This window comes from Capra hircus, chromosome 20, assembly GCF_001704415.2.
Source record: "Capra hircus breed San Clemente chromosome 20, ASM170441v1, whole genome shotgun sequence".
NCBI lineage: Eukaryota > Metazoa > Chordata > Mammalia > Artiodactyla > Bovidae > Capra > Capra hircus.
The window spans coordinates 53,846,785-53,865,657 of NC_030827.1; the positions used below are offsets into that span (position 1 = coordinate 53,846,785).

The window sequence follows — 18,873 nt, forward strand, 5'->3', positions numbered from 1 at the left end:
TAGCTCTAATATTTTAATATTTATCAGGATTTTATATGAATTCTATGCTAAGTTCCAACTTAAATTATTCTTTTTGTTTTTCCCCAAGTATGACTTGACACCACAGACTGCATATATTGTCCTATAAGAATAATTTTATCCTTGTGTAAAAAACTTTATTTTCTCCAAGTTGATTTAGACTTGAAACCTTGAATGTTTTAAAGATTATCTTTTTTTTTTTTTCCAACTACTGTGCTTTTCTTAGATTAATGATGAAACCAATTGTTCATCCTTTGGACTTTGACAGCACACAGTGAGTTCTGACAACTTTCTCCCACTCCAGTTCCTGAATAACATGTAATTTCCTTGATATGACAAAGTATCATTTTAGCATTCATGTCATGCCATGGTGTTCAATTTTCATTTTTCTGTAAGTTAATGAGTTCTAACAAAGAGTGGCTTCATAAAGTTGTCTTTTGCCAAAATTCCTGCGGCAGCATGTGCAGCTAGTGACAAGCTAGTTTTAAGGAGATTGGTTTTAAACCAAGTCTCTAAAGTGTGCATGGAAATACTAAATGCATCCCTATGTGTTTTGCAGACAATCCGAGCTTGCTGAGCCATGTCACAGTGGGTATTAGAGTTCTGGATGTCAATGACAATCCTCCCGAGCTTGCCAGGGAATATGATATTGTTGTCTGTGAAAATTCTAAGCCTGGTCAGGTAAGTTAATTGTTTCCTTCCTATAATTTGAATGGAAGAAAAATAAGCAGCTCTGTTTCTATTATTCTTAGGTATAATCCTCAAAAATCCCTCAGTGTTATTTTTGTGCTTAGTACAAATAATTTTATAAAGCTTTAAGTACCAAATAGATTTTTTGAGAACCATAGAAAATAAATGTTCTCTGGATCACAAATGTAATTCAACAAATGAACTCCTTCATGCATGTATTTTTTCTGCCAATAAAATTATACTGAAAGATTTGCATACAACCCTGTATTAAGTGAGGAGGAAACAGTGAACTTTCCTGCCCTGATGAAGCTTATAAAATAGAGTGGGAAGAAGAGAATGGCCTGGTCTACTTTGGAGGGAATGAGGGAGCAACATACAGTGGCCACTGAGTAATATTGATACTAGAAGGTGATTAGGTTTCAACACGAAGAATGTATATGTTTTGAGGAGGTAGGGAGAATGAAAGATGGACAGAAGAACCGGAACATGGAACTTGCATCTGGATGTAGCATGGCAGCCAGATAAAGGAGCATGGTGATTCCATAGGGAGACCAGTGTTGTTGATGCCCATAAAACAAGTGGGCTATGGGAAGGGGATGTGCCTCTGTCTTTGCTGTGTAACAAATTATACAAACTTAGCAGCTTCAAACACCTATTTTGCATCCCATAGTTTCTGCAGGTCAGAATTTTGCTGACAGCTTAGCTCAGTCTCTGTAGAAATAGCACAAGATGTAATCGAGCTGTGTTCTTACCTGAGGCTGGGAGAACTCGCCCATGCTCACATGTTGGTAGCATTCAGCTACTCTCAGCTGCAGACCTGAGCATTTCAATGTTCCCCAGAGTTCTGAGATGCCACCACAGTTGGTTTTGTTTGTTTGTTTGTTGTTCATTTTGTGTCTGTTTTTCTTTTCTTTTTGTCATATAAGCTTTCCCAATATGGCCACTTCAAATAAGTAGAGAGTCTTTCTGAAGAGTCTGACAGTTTCATATAATGTATTGTAGCATTACCAGTGTGATATATCATATTTCCATATTCTATTGGTCAAAAGCAGGAAACAAGACACACCTAGAATTCAAGAAAGGGATCACAAGGAGGCATGGGTTCCATGACGGACACCTTGAAGTCTGTCACATGAGTCAAGAGAAGTCAAAATAGTCTAGATCTAGCTCAGTCAGATAGCCCCTTTTACTGCCTTTCATAAACCAGAATAAATATATCATATAAAATTATTTTAAATCATTTTGAAACGTGATAAAATTATGGTTGTGAGAAACATTGCCTTGTGTTTTTCTGTAAAAGGACAATCAGGTATGGCTTGTTAAAGTAATCATTGCATATTTGTTTTTAATATAGAGAAGATATTTACATATGTATAAATACAGGACTCTTTTTATAAAGCTTACATAAAGCTTTCTCATGTCCATTCCTCACAGGAAAGTTAGAAACTATGAGTGAGAACAAAATGACTAAAAGTTATATTATTTTTAGGTATTAAAAGGTTATCTGTTTTACTGTTCAGTCAGTTCAGTTCAGTTCAGTCTCTCAGTCGTGTCTGACTCTTTGTAACCCCATGAATTGCAGCACGCCAGGCCTCCCTGTCCATCACCAACTCCCAGAGTTCACTCAGACTCACATGCATCGAGTCAGTGATGCTATCCAGCCACCTCATCCTTGGTTGCCCCCTTCTCCTCCTGCCCCCAATCCCTCCCAGCATCAGAGTCTTTTCCGATGAGTCAACTCTTCACATGAGGTACTGGAGTTTCAGCTTTAGCATCATTCCTTCCAAAGAAATCCCAGGGCTGATCTCCTTCAGAATGGACTGATTGGATCCCCTGCAGTCCAAGGGACTCTCAAGAGTCTTCTCCAACACCACAGTTCAAAAGCATCAATTCTTTGGCACTCAGCCTTCTTCACAGGCCAACTCTCACATCCATACATGACCACAGGGAAAACCATAGCCTTGACTAGAGGGATCTTTGTCGACAAAGTAATGTCTCTGCTTTTCAATATGCTACCTAGGTTGGTCATAACTTTTCTTCCAAGGAGTAAGTGTCTTTTAATTTCATGGCTGCAGTCACTATCTGCAGTGATTTTGGAGCCCAAAAAATAAAGTCTGACACTGTTTCCACTGTTTCCCCATCTATTTCCAGATGGGGACCAGATGCCATGATCTTCGTTTTCTGAATGTTGAGCTTTAAGCCAACTTTTTCACTTTCCTTTTTCACTTTCTTCACGAGGCTTTTTAGTTCCTCTTCACTTTCTGCCTTAAGGGTGGTGTCATCTGCATATCTAAGGTTATTGATATTTCTCCTGATTCCAGCTTGTGCTTCTTCCAGTCCAGCGTTTCTCATGATGTCCTCTGCATAGAAGTTAAATAAGCAGGGTGACAATATACAGCCTTGACGTACTCCTTTTCCTATTTGGAATCAGTCTGTTGTTCCATGTCCACTTCTAACTGTTGATTCCTGACCTGCATACAGATTTCTCAAGAGGCAGGTCAGGTGGTCTGGTATTCCCATCTCTTTCAGAATTTTCCAAAGTTTATTGTGATCCACACAGTCAAAGGCTTTGGCATAGTCAGTAGAGCAGAGATAGATGTTTTTATGGAACTCTCTTGCTTTTTCCACGATCCAGCGGTTGTTGGCAATTTGATCTCTGGTTCCTCTGCTGCCGGGGTCCAGCCCCGGTGGATCCAGGGAATTCGAAGCGGGGACGGCGTTGGCATGAGAAAAACTTATGTATTTATTAATATAAGATTAGATTAGGAAAAAATAGTGTAGTAGGAAAATTAAGTGGAGAGAAGAGGCTGATTAACTTGGGTTACGTTAAAAACCAATAAAGTTCCAGACAAGGAGCTTGCACCATCTACGTTAGGCCACAGGCGCCTGTTTGAATATTGGAGAGTGCCCCGCCTTGGGCTCTCTCCCTTATGGATCTTAAAAGCCAGGACAAGTAGACATAGTGAGTCTCCATGCCCCAGATGGGAATTCAGCCTGAAATTAGAGTAAAGAAGAGACGGGGGGAAACCAGTCCAGCTACTGGCTCTCCTTCTATTGTCCTTCAAGGCCTTTTATACTTTTGATTATACACAGAGATCAATGGGTAATACAGAATTATGTAGCATTAGCAGCCCAGACTCTTTCTTTATATCTTTTTGTGTACAAAAGGTCTCAGGTGATTTACATTATCTTCTGGCCAAGAGGCTTGTTAACACTTTTTGGCTCTCTTCTGTAATGAATGTTAATCTCATTTCCCCTGAAGTGTTTTTCTTTAATCTCCATCTCCTTAAAGCATTAAAGTTACATCTCTATAGAACAAAGGTGCAGTGGGTTATAACAAAGAAGGCACTTAACTCAAAGATCTAATGTTGCTAATACCAGGTCTACTACTTGTTTTTCTGTATACCAACTATATCTAAAAATAAAGGATATGAAAATTTGGCATCAAGTATTAGCTCAACAAATGAAACCTTTATTCAGTCCTATTCTAATGATATTGACTCTTCGGAAGCCCCTACATTCCTAGGATGTTTTAAGCTTCCTGTGCCTCCTGCGGTCAGGAGGCCTCAAACAATCACATGCGCAGCTGTACAGTCCTGCAGGTGGGCTAGAAAGCCATCAGAGGGGTTTTTGGATTGAAACACTCTTTCAAATGCAGAAGATTAAAGCCCTGAATTGACTTTTTCCAGAGAATGTCAGAAGAGTGGAAAAACAGACAGATTCTTATTTTTGGGGGGGTGGATGCTCAGGAAATTCCAGGGAGAAAACCTGAGGTCTGATTAGCCTTGCCATCAGAGCTCTGCCACATGACCTTGTCACAGGTGGAATTCCTCACGCTGGCTCCCGGCACTCTGTCTTTTCTAAAACCAGCTTGAACATCAGGAAGTTCACAGTTCACATATTGTTGAAACGTGGCTTGGAGAATTTTAAGCATTACTTTACTAGCGTGTGAGATGAGTGCAATTGTTCAGTAGTTTGAGCATTCCTTGGCATTGCCTTTCTTTGGAATTGGAATGAAAACTGACCTTTTCCAGTCCTGTGGCCACTGCTGAGTTTTCCAAATTTGCTGGCATATTGAGTGCAGCACTTTCACAGCATTATCTTTCAGGATTTGAAATAGCTCCACTGGAATTCCATCACCTCCACTAGCTTTGTTCATAGTGATGCTTTCTAAGGCCCACTTGACTTCAGATTCCAGGATGTCTGGCTCTAGATGAGTGATCACACCATCATGATTATCCAGGTCATGAAGATCTTTTTTGTACAGTTCTTCTGTGTATTCTTGCCACCTCTTCTTAATATCTTCTGCTTCTGTTAGGTCCATACCATTTCTATCCTTTATCGAGCCCATCTTTGCATGAAATGTTCCCTTGGTATCTCTAATTTTATATTAAGATTATCACTTCTGGTGCTTAATTTTTTTTTCCCACTTCACCATGTGAAAAAAAAAAAACAAAAACAGAGTTTTGTGGTACACATATAAAATGATTTGCCTGCCAAATCACACTTCAGTAGTGCTAGAAATGGATTCACACACCCTAAATCTATTTTCTTAGCAGATATTATAGAAATACAATTGAAGAGGGAAATGTTTAAATATTCAAATAGAAAATTTAGATTTTACAAAAAGTCATTTAACATGGGATTTCAGTTTTGGTACTAGCATCAGATTAGACATAGCTTATGAGAAAATAGTAAAAGTAGAGAACTGCAAATTAGTTTAGATTAAAATATTCATGTTAAGGAATGGAAAGACAAGAAGATAAAAAGTATAAATAAGAATAAGAAAAATATAGAACATGCAGATCTAATATTACAAATTAACCAATTCTCAGAAAGATATTAAAAAAGAAAACTGGGCAGAAGTAATATTTGAGGTGATCATGACTGTACAATTTTCCATACTGTTGGCAAACATCAAGTCAAGAATTCAAGAAACAGAAAAACAAAAAACAGAGCAACCGTTTATAAAAATATATTAACCTAGATAAATTGAAATAAAATTTCAGAAATAAAGTTAAAATTTAAAATATCAAGAGAAAAGAGACACTGTATTGTTAAGAATAAATGAAAGCAGTGCCAAGCAGAGGTCCTAAGATGACACCGAAAGCATAATCAAAAAGTCAATAAATTTGACTTGATCAAAATTAAGCATTTCTGTTTTCTGAAAGACCATTAAGAGGATGGGAAGTAAAATCATAGAGCAAAAATTGGTATTTCCAAACCATTTATCCAATGAAAGATTAGCATGTAGAATATAAAAAAAAATACTCAAAACTTTCTAAAGGACAATTTTAAAAGCTTATTATTTAATCAGGAAGATAAAATCCCTCCATAGGGGAAGATAATTCCCAAAAGCCAGAAGATAATATATGGCAACCATAAAGTCTTTTCCTACCAAAAATATTCCTCAAAAATAAAGATAACACAAATTCATATTTAGACCAAAAAAAAAAGAGAGAGAGACAGTTTCTTACCACAATAAGCATACTAATGATTTTCTTTTTTTTTTTCCTTTGGTTGGGGGGGGAGGGAAGGTAATCAAATTGGCAGTTTGAAGTGGCAAGAATTCTTAAAGACCAAAGAAATCTGTAATTATATTGGTAAAATTAAATTATTGATAAGTGAATAGCCCCTGCAAAACTCTTTAAATTTGGGGTAATTGATACATTACTAAATTATAATAGATTGTAGAAAAGCTATAACTTTAGCTTAAGTGACAAAATAGTAAAAGTCTGTGTAACTAACATAATAGAAATTATAATTTAAAATATTCCTAAATAAAGTGATTTTAAAGTTTATTTTTGACCTTTATTATATTAGTTAAAATTTAAGGACTAAAGAGCCTCTTAATGAAAGTGAAGAGGAGAGTGAAAAAGTTGACTTAAAACTCAGCTTTCAGAAAACTAAGATCATGGCATCGGGTCTCATCACTTCATGTCAAATAGATGGGAAAACAATGGACTTTATTTTGGGGGGCTCCAAAAATCACTGCAGATGGTGACTGCAGCCATGAAATTAAAAGATGCTTGCTCCTTGGAAGAAAAGTTATGACAAACCTAGATAGTATATTCAAAAGCAGAGACATTACTTTGCTAACAAGTGTCCATCTAGTCAAAGCTATGGTTTTACCAGTAGTCATATATGGATATGAGAGTTGGACTATAAAGAAAGCTGAGCACTGAAGAATTGATGCTTTTAAACTGTGCTGTTGGAGAAGACTATTGTGAGTCTTTTAGACAACAAGAAGATCCAACCAGTCCATCATAAAGGAAATCAGTCCTGAATATTCATTGGAAGGACTGATGTTGAAGCTGAAACTCCAATACTTTGGCCACCTGATGCAATTAACTGACTTATTGAAAAGACCTTGATGCTTGGAAAGATTGAAGGCGGGAGGAGAAGGGGATGACAGGGGATGAGATGGTTGGATGGCATCACCCACTAAATGGACATGAGTTTGAGTGAGCTTTGGGTGTTGGTGATGGACAAGGAAGCCTGATGTGCTACAGTCCATGGGGTGGCAAAGAGTCGGACATGACTCAGCAACTGAACTGAACTGATATTAATTAAAATATTCATTAATTTAAATAATTTACACAGTGACAATATTGTTGCATGTGGCTTTATTTTGATTTCTTTATATTTTACAATACAAAGATACAGGGAAATGATTTTTATATAGGATCTATTTTAAAAGATTACGGAAGGGCATATTCAAAACTAAGATGTAATCCTAATAAAATATAAAGTCTATAACCAATTTAATATTTCCAAAACAACCCAGAAAATTCTGCGAAGTTTTTAAAGCTGAAAGTTAAAGTGACAAATTTTCATATTTGCCCTTGAGATATAGTTTTGTCTTTTAACACAAGATAGCAAAATAAAAGGGAAAGGTTTAGTACATAAAATTATAATAGCTAGATAGAATCATGGTAATTAAAAAATAATAAATATAGATTGAGTTCAGTTCAGTTAAGTCACTCAGTCGTGTCTGACTTTTTGCGATCCCATGGACTGCAGCACACCAGGCCTCCCTGTCCATCACCAACCTCTTGGGTTTACTCAAACTCATTTCCATTGAGTCAGTGATGTCATCCAACCATCTCATCCTCTGTTGTCCACTTCTCCTCCTGCCTTCAATCTTTCCAATTATCAGGGTCTTTTTCAATGAGAGTTCTTCGCATCAGGTGGCCAGGGTTTTGGAGTTTTAACTTCAGCATCAGTCCTTCTAATAAATATTCAGGACTGATTTCCTTTGGGATGGACTGGTTGGATCTTCCTGCAGTCCAAGGGACTCTCAAGAGTTTTCTCCAACACCACAGTTCAAAGGTATCAATACTTTGGCTCTCAGCTTTCTTTATAGTTCAGCTGTCATATCCATACATGAGTAATGGAAAAACCATAGCTTTGACTACACGGACCTTTGCTGGCAGAGTAATGTCTCTGCTTTTTAATATGCTCTCTAGTTTGGTCATAACTTTTCTTCCAAGGACCAAGTGTCTTTGAATTTCATGGGTGCAGTCACCATCTGCAGTGATTTTTGGAGCCCCCCAAAATAAAGTCTGTCACTGTTTCCACTGTTTCCCCATCTATTTGCCATGAATGATGGGACCAGATGCTATGATCTTAGTTTTCTGAATGTTGAGTTTTAAGCAAACTTTTTCACTTACCTCTTTCACTTTTATCAAGAGACTCTTCAGTTCTTCTTTGCTTTCTGCCATAAGGTTGGTGTCATCTGCATATCTGAGATTATTGATATTTCTCCTGGCAATCTTGATTCCAGCTTGTGCTTCATCCAGCCCAGTGTTTCTCATGATGTAGAAAAATAAAAATTAAATAAAATAATGTAAACTTAAAGAAGTATACATCAGTATATTAAAATGACATAACATACTTTAAAAATATCTATTCTCATAATAGGCAAGAAAAAATGTCAATTTAATGTTGCTTATAAGAGATCCATAGTCAATATAATAAAATGCTTGAAAGAAAAATCATGGAATTACTTGCATAATTGCCACATACATGCTCACCCAACTACACACACACACATACAAAGATACAGATTTTCCAAGGAAACATTTGTAATATACAGAAGCACACTTATTGGGATAAAAAGGTTTAAACCTGTAGACAGAAACAATTTTAAATTTTATATACTTATCAAAATCTCTTCAAAATAAATAAAGTAAAAATGGATAGCAAAATAAAGAATAATATACAAGCCCATTATTATATTATGAGTTTTAGTATGCTTTTGCAAGAAATTGATAGAATAATAACATAAAATTTTAGTAAAAAGGCTAAATATTTGAGCACTACAATTAACCAAGCATTACTCTTTAACACATACAGAATATTGCAGTGAACAATTTTAAATTGCATTGGTAAAATTTTACAGAAATATTGACCAAATGTCTTCTATATTCAGCACCGCAAAGCAAGTTTTAGTAATTTTCAATAATTGACAATAAAATAATGTTAGATACTAATTAAAAAATATTACTAGAAAAACTCTAGCAAAATTTAAGTCATTTCCAAATAAATATGAGCCAATATAGTAATAAAAATTGAAAATATTTCCGTGGAATTATAATCAAAATATACTGCATCAAAAAGGAAAAAAAAGGCAATCAATTTATTACTCATAGTGATGACAAAAGTTTGAAATCAAAACTTGGAAGGATATAATTTGAATTATATTCTCTTTCTTGATCAAAGAAATAGCATAAACAAAATATTATCAAAGAGAATCCAGAAAAAATAATACTTTAAATTGGAAAGGAGAAAAATTAAAACTCATTTTGATAGATGAAACCAAATATTTTGATATAGTTAAATATTCATTATTAATAACAGTGCTGCTAATAATAGTGGTAATACTACTACATTGCTCTTGTTTGTGACCCCATAAACTGTAGCCCACCAGGCTCCTCTGTCCAGGGGATTTCCTGGGCAAAAGTGCTGGAGTGGGTAGCTATTTCCTTCTCCAGGGATCTTCCCTGAACCTGTGTCTCATGTCTCCTGCATTGGCAGTCATGTTCTCTACCTCTAATGCCACCTGGGAAGCCCTTTTTCTTCATATAACTGTTATTATTTTTGAGAAGTAATTGCTAGACTTGAAACCCCAAAGTTCTACCATATATTTTAATATAAATGGATTTATTTTAACTGGAGGCTAATTACTTTCCAATATGATAGTGGTTTTGCCATACATTGAATCCGCCACAAGTGTACATGTGTTCCCCATCCTGAACCCCCCTCCCACCTCCCTCCCCATACCATCCCTCTGGGTCATCACAGTGCACCAGCCCCGAGCACCCTGTCTCATGCATCGAATCTGGACTGGTGATTTGTTTCACATATGGTAATATACATGTTTCAGTGCCATTTTCCCAAATCAATCCACCCTCTCCCTCTCCCACAGAGTCCAAAAGACTGTTCTATACATCTGTGTCTCTTTTGCTGTCTCGCATACAGGGTTATCATTACCATCTTTCTAGATTCTATATACATGCGTTAGTATACTGTACTGGTAGCAATGATGCTAAAGCTGAAACTCCAGTACTTTGGTCACCTCATGTGAAGAGCTGACTCATTGGAAAAGACTCTGATGCTGGAAGGGATTGGGGGCGGGAGGAAAAGAGGATGACCGAGGATGAGATGGCTGGATGGCATCACGGACTCGATGGACGTGAGTCTGTGTGAGCTCCGGGAGATGGTGATGGACAGGGAGGCCTGGCGTGCTGCGATTCATGGGGTTGCAGAGTCGGATACTACTGAGTGACTGAACAGAACTGAACTGAAGGAATCTCCACACTGTTCTCCATAGTGGCTGTACTAGTTTGCATTCCCACCAATAGTGTAAAAAGGTTCCCTTTTCTCCACACCTTCTCCAGCATTTATTGCTTATAGACTTCTGGATAGCAGCCATTCTGACTGGCGTGAAATGGTACTTCATTGTGGTTTTGATTTGCGTTTCTCTGATAATGAGTGATGTTGAGCATCTTTTCATGTGTTTGTTAGCCATCTGTATGTCTTCTTTGGAGAAATGTCTATTTAGTTCTTTGGCCCAGTTTTTGTTTGGGTTGTTTATTTTTTTCTAATTGAGCTGCAGGAGTTGCTTGTATATTTTTGAGATTAGTTGTCTGTCAGTTGCTTCATTTGGTATTATTTTCTCCCTTTCTGAAGGCTGTCTTTTCACCTTGCGTATAGTTTCCTTTGTTGTGCAGAAGCTTTCAAGTTTAACTAGGTCCCATTTGTTTATTTTTGCTTTTATTTCCAATATTCTGAGATGTGGGTCATAGAGGATCCTGTTGTGATTTATGTCAGAGAGTGTTTTGTCTATGTTTTCCTCTAGGAGTTTTATAGTTTCTGGTCTTACGTTTAGATCTTTAATCCATTTTGAGTTTATTTTTGTGTGTGGTGTTAGAAAGTGTTCTAATTTCATTCTTTTACAAATGGTTGACCAGTTTTCCGAGCACCACTTGTTAAAGAGAGTGTCTTTTCTCGATTGTATAGTCTTGCCTCCTTTGTGGAAGATAAGGTGTCCATCAGTTCAGTTCAGTCGCTTAGTCATGTCTGATTCTTTGCGACCCCATGAATCGCAGCACACCAGGCCTCCCTGTCCATCACCAACTCCCGCAGTTCACTCAGACTCACGTCCATCGAGTCAGTGATGCCATCCAGCCATCTCATCCTCGGTCGTCCCCTTCTCCTCCTGCCCCCAATCCCTTCCAGCATCAGAGTCTTTTCCAATGAGTCAACTCTTCGCATGAGGTGGCCAAAGTACTGGAGTTTCAGCTTTAGCATCATTCCTTCCAAAGAAATCCCAGGGCTGATCTCCTTCAGAATGGGCTGGTTGGATCTCCTTGCAGTCCAAGGGACTCTCAAGACTCTTCTCCAAAACCATAGTTCAAAAGCATCAATTCTTTGGTGCTCAGCCTTCTTCATAGTCCAACTCTCACATCCATACATGACCACAGGAAAAACCATAGCCTTGACTAGACAGACCTTAGTCGGCAAAGTAATGTCTCTGCTTTTCATATACTATCAAGGTTGGTCATAACTTTTCTTCCAAGTAGTAAGCGTCTTTTAATTTCATGGCTGGCTTCACCATCTGTAGTGATTTTGGAGCCTGCAAAAATAAAGTCTGACACGGTTTCCGCTGTTTCCCCATCTATTTCTCATGAAGTGATGGGACTGGATGCCATGATCTTTGTTTTCTGCATGTTGAGCTTTAGGCCAACTTTTTCACTCTCCTCTTTCACTTTCATCAAGAGGCTTTTCCTCTTCATTTTCTGCCATAAGAGTGGCGTCATCTGCATATCTGAGGTTATTGATAGCTCTCCCGGCAATCTTGATTCCAGCTTGTGTTTCTTCCAGTCCAGCGTTTCTCATGATGTACTCTGCATATAAGTTAAATAAGCAGGGTGACAATATACAGCCTTGATATACTCCTTTTCCTATTTGGAACCAGTCTGTTGTTCCATGTCCAGTTCTAACTGTTGCTTCCTAACCTGCATATAGGTTTCTCAAGAGGCAGGTCAGGTGGTCTGGTATTCCCATCTCTTTCAGAATTTTCCACAGTTTATTGTGATCCACACAGTCAAAGGCTTTGGCATAGTCAATAAAGCAGAAATAGATGTTTTTGTGGAACTCTCTTGCTTTTTCCATGATCCAGCAGATGTTGGCAATTTGATCTCTGGCTCCTCTGCTTTTTCTAAAACCAGCTTGAACATCAGGAAGTTCACAGTTCATGTATTGCTGAAGCCTGGCTTGGAGAATTTTGAGCATGACTTTACTAGCATGTGAGATGAGTACAATTGTGCAGTAGTTCGAGCATTCTTTGGCATTGCCTTTCTTTGGAGTTGGAATGAAAACTGACCTTTTCCAGTCCTGTGGCCACTGCTGAGTTTTCCAAATTTGCTGGCATATTGAGTGCAGCACTTTCACAGCATCATCTTTAGGATTTGAGACAGCTCAACTGGAATTCCATCACTTCCACTAACTGTTTGTAGCGATGCTTTCCAAGGCCCACTTGGCTTCACATTCCAGGATGTCTGGCTCTAGATTAGTGATCACACCATCATGATTATCTGGGTTGTGAAGATCTTTTCTGTACAAGTGTCCATAGGTGTGTGGATTTATCTCTGGGCTTTCTATTTTGTTCCATTGATCTATATTTCTGTTTTTGTGCCAGTACCATACTGTCTTGATGACTGTGGTTTTGTAGTAGTACTTGAAGTCTGGCAGGTGGGTTCCTCCAGTTCCATTCTTCTTTCTCAATATTGCTTCCGCTATTTGAGGTTTTTTTTATTGTATTTCCATACAAACTGTGAGATTATTTGTTCTAGTTCGGTGAAAAATACCATTGGTAGCTTGATAGGGATTGTATTGCATCTATAGATTGCTTTGGGTAGTATACCTGTTTTCACTATATTGATTCTTCTGATCCATGAACATGGTATATTTCTCCATCTGTTTGTGTCCTCTGATTTCTTTCATCATTGTTTATAGTTTTCTATATATAGGTCTTTTTTCTTTAGGTAAATATATTCCTAAGTATTTTATTCTTTTCATTGGAGTGGTGAATGGAATTGTTTCCTTAATTTCTCTTTCTGTTTTCTCATTGTTAGCAAGAGATTTCTGTGTTAATTTTATATCCTGCAAATACTATATTCATTGATTAGCTGTAGTAATTTTCTGGTGGAGTCTTTAGGGTTTTCTATGTAGAGGATCATGTCATCTTCAAACTGTGAGAGTTTTACTTCTTTTCCTGTCTGGATTCCTTTTATTTCTTTTTCTGCTCTGATTGCTGTAGCCAAAACTTCCAAAACTATGTTGAATAGTAGTGATGAGAGTTTCACCCTTGGCTTGCTCCTGACTTTAGGGGAAATGCTTTCAATTTTTCACCATTGAGGATAATGTTCTAATATATTTAAATTAAATTATGTGATTTCTTTGCATTCTTTAAGTACTATATTCACATTTAATATAATTGCTATCTTTAATATCATAGTATCACATGATTTTATTTTTCATTATAAGGAAAAGATTCTTTATTGTATCTGAGCTTTTTCCAATTATTTTACCAAAATGAATTTAGAGTTTTCATTAAGAGGATAAAAACATCATGTTTAACATATTGTTTGTTACACCTGTATTTAAACAAATCATTACCCATTCAGTTCTATGAGCAATCCATTATAGAGAAAAGTGATCTTAATCTTTCTGTTATTTAATTTTACAGTCTTTGGTTCCCTTAATCTTGGTGTTGTAGCTTTTCTGGAGAAACTGTATATTTTGAGGCAGAGTTGGAATAGGAAACTATTCAAATAACTTGTGAAATAGGTTTTCCTAAGCGTATTTGTATTGCAACAGTTCCTCTTTCTATGACAATAACTTTTAGAACTGCAGACACTTCTATTATGGATGTTGTGCATTTAAATATAGCAGCATGTGGCTATGACAGAGACTGGCCTTTTCTGAAAGCAGAGGTTCAAACCACATGTAATAGTAGAGTTCTGGTTGATTCAGGTATCAATATAAACTTCAACAATATATTTCTCTGAGTTAATATATTTTCCTACTCTGGAAAAAATCTTTTGCATATGTTTTATGAACAAATATTAGAAGAAAATCGTGCATGCATAAAATTTTAAATCATTTCTGGAAGTAGACTGAATTCAAAATACTTCAGATATGCCAATAACTAGAAATTTTGAAAAATAGCAAAGAGAATTCTTTCTGTCATATTCATATTGAATTTTTCCTCTGTATTTTTTCTTTTTATAAGTAAACTTAGAAAACATAACATATAAAAGAAAATATTTCATTACAAAACACAAACCTCTGCCCACAAAATATCCAATTATTAATAGTACAACTAGTTGTCAAAGTTAAACTTCAACTAAGTAACAAAAGTTGCTATTATTTTCAATGATCATTTAAGATCATATTATAGAACAAACTCAATTAATTTTAAAGAAGATGCAATGCATTCCATAGAATTTTTTCTTCATTTTAATTTAAATTTTAGATGGAGTTAAGACATTTCCCAAATATAAAGCTATGTTATTCGTATAAATTTCTGACACTATTTTTCCTAATATAATATTCTATAAGTAATGGATTTAATATGTTTTAAACACGTTTGAACAAGGGGATTGAAAGTGGAAGTGTTTGTTGCTCAGTCCTGTCCACCTCTTTGTGACCCCATGGAGTATAACCCACCAGGCTCCTTTGTCCATGGAATTCTCCAGGCAAGAATACTGGAGTGGTTAGCCATTTCCTTCTCTAGGGATTGAACCTAGGTATACTTGCATTGTAGGCAGAATTTTTCCCATCTGAACCACTAGAGAAGCCCAAACAAGGGGATACATTTATTTAATAAAAGAAATATAAAATTGGTTTTAATTAGTTTATACCAAAAATGTATCCTTATTCATGGACATTATCAAAAAATTCTAGTAAGTATTTATAAATAAAACTCATCAATTTGAGTTTTTCTCCTTTTGTCAGAGTAAATCTCAGGTCTTTAAAAGTAATTAAACACTTTACACACTTAATACATAATGTGCAAGTGATAAAAAACATTTGAGTTCAGTTAGAAGGTATGAGAGTCAGAAAATAAAGTTTTATGGATTGTACATTGCCAACCAGTTGCACAAACAGAGAGCACACAGGTAGAACAGAGTAGATAAATCAGTAAGTTTGAGAAAAGTGTAGAAAATATTGATAAAAGTGACATAGCAACTATCTAGATATTTGCCAGAAGTTTAAATCTCCTAAAAATCCGAAACATGTTTAACTTTCAAGTATGTTTTCTAAAAAATGTCTAAGGAAAAATGAAAATCCCATTTCCTATTGACAGAGAAAAAGTTAATAGTAAAACAACCAATAGAGAAATTAAATATGCCTTCTCTCATCAAGAGAATATCTAGGAGTGCTAGATTTAAAAAAGACCCACATACTAGGTTTTTGGAAGCATCTTTCAAAAGTATTCTGGAAAAATATTTAAGTACAGACGCATGTCCAACAATTCTACAGAAGTTCAAGATGTATGGTTCACTCTTAAACAAAATATGTGAACCAAATTACCATTTATTATGTAGATGAGACCTTGAACCCTTTCTGAGGAAAACAGATTTGCTCTATGTGAACTTCCTGGTAAATTGAGATTTGAAATTACCTGCATAAAAATGGGAAGATTTATATTTTAAAGTTAATAGAAAAAAATTGTAAATATAATAGAATATGAATTATACCAATGTTTAACGAATTGAATAGGGTCGTGTTTGTAAAAATATTAAGGAAATTTAAAATAACTTATAAATTAACTTTGAAAGGAGAAAATTGTTTCAAAGAAGTGATAGCAATAAGCATATAATAGCTCAGGTAATTTAAGTTAATTGTTCTTTACCAAGCCCCTCCAAAATTGCTTTCTAAGATAAGAGATAAACTTGCAAGTATGTCAGCATATTATGAGATATCATTGAGAAAAATATTGCCCATCTGAGAATCACAATGAATGAAAAATAGGGGTGGGAAAATATTTATTTCTCCCCTCAAAAAATTTACACAGCTGTCCACAGAAATTTATACAATTTCTGTGGGAAACTGATTCCAACATCCCTCTTCTGCCCCTGCGATACCATAAATGCTCAAATTCTTTATATCAGTGGTGTAGTATTTGCGTACAAACTTCACACATTCTGCTATATATTTTAAAATCATCTCTGATAATTACAATATATTATACAATGTAAATATCATGTAAATAATTGTAATTACAACATAAAGACCATCTAAATAGTTGCCACTGCATGGCAGTTTCAAGTTTCACTTTTTGGAAGTTTCTGAATTTTTAAAAAACATTTTTGTCCATGGTAGTTGAATCTACAGACTCAGAACCATGGATATGAAGAGTTGACTGTATTTGTTTTACCTATCCCAAAATGTGATGTTTTATTTCCATCTGATACTAAGTAACTAATCTGTAGAAACTGCAATTGTGTTTTTAGAATCTGCACATTCTAAATTAAACTTGACTACAGTAAAGCATTTAACTGTGTAGATAACAACAGACTGTGGAAAATTCTTGAAGACATGGAAATACCAGACCGCCTGACCTGCCTCCTGAGAAATCTGTATGCCGCTCAAGAAGGAACAGTTGGAATGGGACATGGAACAATGGACTGGTTCCAAATTGGGAAAGGAGTACATCAAGGCTGTATATTGTCACCCTGCTTATTTAACCTATACACAGAATATATCATGTGAAATGCCAGACTGGATGAAGCACAAACAAGAAGTAAGCTTGCCAGGAGAAATACCAGTAACTTCAGACATGCAGATAATACCACTCTAATGGCAGAAAGCAGAGAGGGAATAGTCTCTTGATGAGGGTGAAAGAGGAGAGTGAAAAAGCTGACTTAAATCTCAACATTCAAAAAACTAACATCATGGTATTTGGTCCTATCATTTCATGGCAAATAGATTGGGAAACAATGGAAACAGTGACCAAGTTTATTTTCTTGGACTCCAAAATCAGTATGAACAGTGAATGTGATGGCAGCTACAAAATAAAAAAGATGTTTGCTCCTAGGAAGAAAAACTATGACAAACCTACACAGCATGTTAAAAGACAGAGACAAAATAAAAAACAAAGACATTACTTTGTGGACAAAGGTCCATATATTCAAAGCTATGGCTTTTCCAGTAGTCATGAATGGATGTGAGAGCTCTACAATAAAGTAGGCTGAGCACTGAATAATTGATGTTTTCTAATTGTGGTGCTGGATAAGACTTTTGAGAGTCCCTTGGTAAGCAAGGGATGCTGTGAAAGTGCTGCACTCAATATGCCAGCAAATTTGGAAAACTCAGCAGTGGCCACAGAAATGAAAAAGGTCAGTTTTCATTCCAATCCCAAAGAAAGGCAATGCCAAAGAATGCTCAAACTACCACACAATTGCCCTCATCTCACATGCTAGTAAAGTAATGCTCAAAATTCTCCAAGCCAGGCTTCAGCAATACATGAACCGTGAACTTCCAGATGTTCAAGTTGGTTTTAGAAAAGGCAGAGGAACCAGAGATCAAATTGCCAACATCTGCTAGATCATGGGAAAAGCAAGAGAGTTCCATAAAAACATCTATTTCTGCTTTATTGACTATGCCAAAGCCTTTGACTGTGTGGATCACAATAAACTGGAAAATTCTTCAAGAGATGGGAATACCAGACCACCTGACCTGCCTCTTGAGAAACCTATATGCAGGTCAGGAAGGAACAGTTAGAACTGGACATGGAACAACAGACTGGTTCCAAATAGAAAAAGGAGTACGCCAAGGCTGTATATTGTCACCCTGCTTATTTAACTTATTTGCAGAGTACATCATGAGAAATGCTGGACAGGAAGAAGCACAAGCTGGAATCAAGATCGCTGGGAGAAATATCAATCACCTCAGATATGCAGATGACACCACCCTTATGGTAGAAAGTGAAGAGGAACTAAAAAGCCTCTTGATGAAAGTGAAAGAAGAGAGTGAAAAAGTTGGCTTAAAGCTCAACATTCAGAAAATGAAGATCATGGCATCCGGTCCCATCACTTCATGGAAAATAGATGCAGAAAGAGTGGAAACAATGTCAGACTTTATTTTTTAGGGCTCCAAAATCATTGCAGATGGTGATTGCAGCCATAAAATTAAAAGACGCTTACTCCTTGGAAGAAAAGTTATGACCAACCTAGATAGCTTGTTGAAAAGCAGAGACATTACTTTGGCAATAAAGGTCCATCTAGTCAAGGCTATGGTTTTACCAGTGGTCATGTATGGATGTGAGAGTTGGACTGTGAAGAAGGCTGAGCGCCAAAGAATTGATGCTTTTGAACTGTGGTGTTGGAGAAGACTCTTGAGAGTCCCTTGGACTGCAAGGAGATCCAACCAGTCCATTCTGAAGGAGATCAGCCCTGGGATTTCTTTGGAAGGAATGATGCTAAAGCTGAAACTCCAGTACTTTGGCCACCTCATGTGAAGAGTTGACTCATTGGAAAAGACTCTGATGCTGGGAGGGATTGGGGGCAGGAGGAAAAGGGGACGACCGAGGATGAGATGGCTGGATGGCATCACTGACTCGATGGACGTGAGTCTAAGTGAACTGCGGGA

General features: G+C 36.5%; 1 protein-coding gene across 3 annotated transcripts in view; it reads left to right on the forward strand.

Moving 5' to 3' along the window:
- CDH18 (cadherin 18) overlaps nucleotides 1–18,873 on the forward strand; it is a 604,406-nt gene that overhangs the window by 547,578 nt on the left and 37,955 nt on the right. For all 3 annotated transcript variants that reach the window (XM_018065791.1, XM_018065792.1, XM_018065793.1), the window contains exon 9: nucleotides 578–699. In XM_018065791.1, the coding sequence (XP_017921280.1) occupies nucleotides 578–699 (122 nt within the window). The remainder of the gene's footprint in view (nucleotides 1–577; nucleotides 700–18,873) is intronic.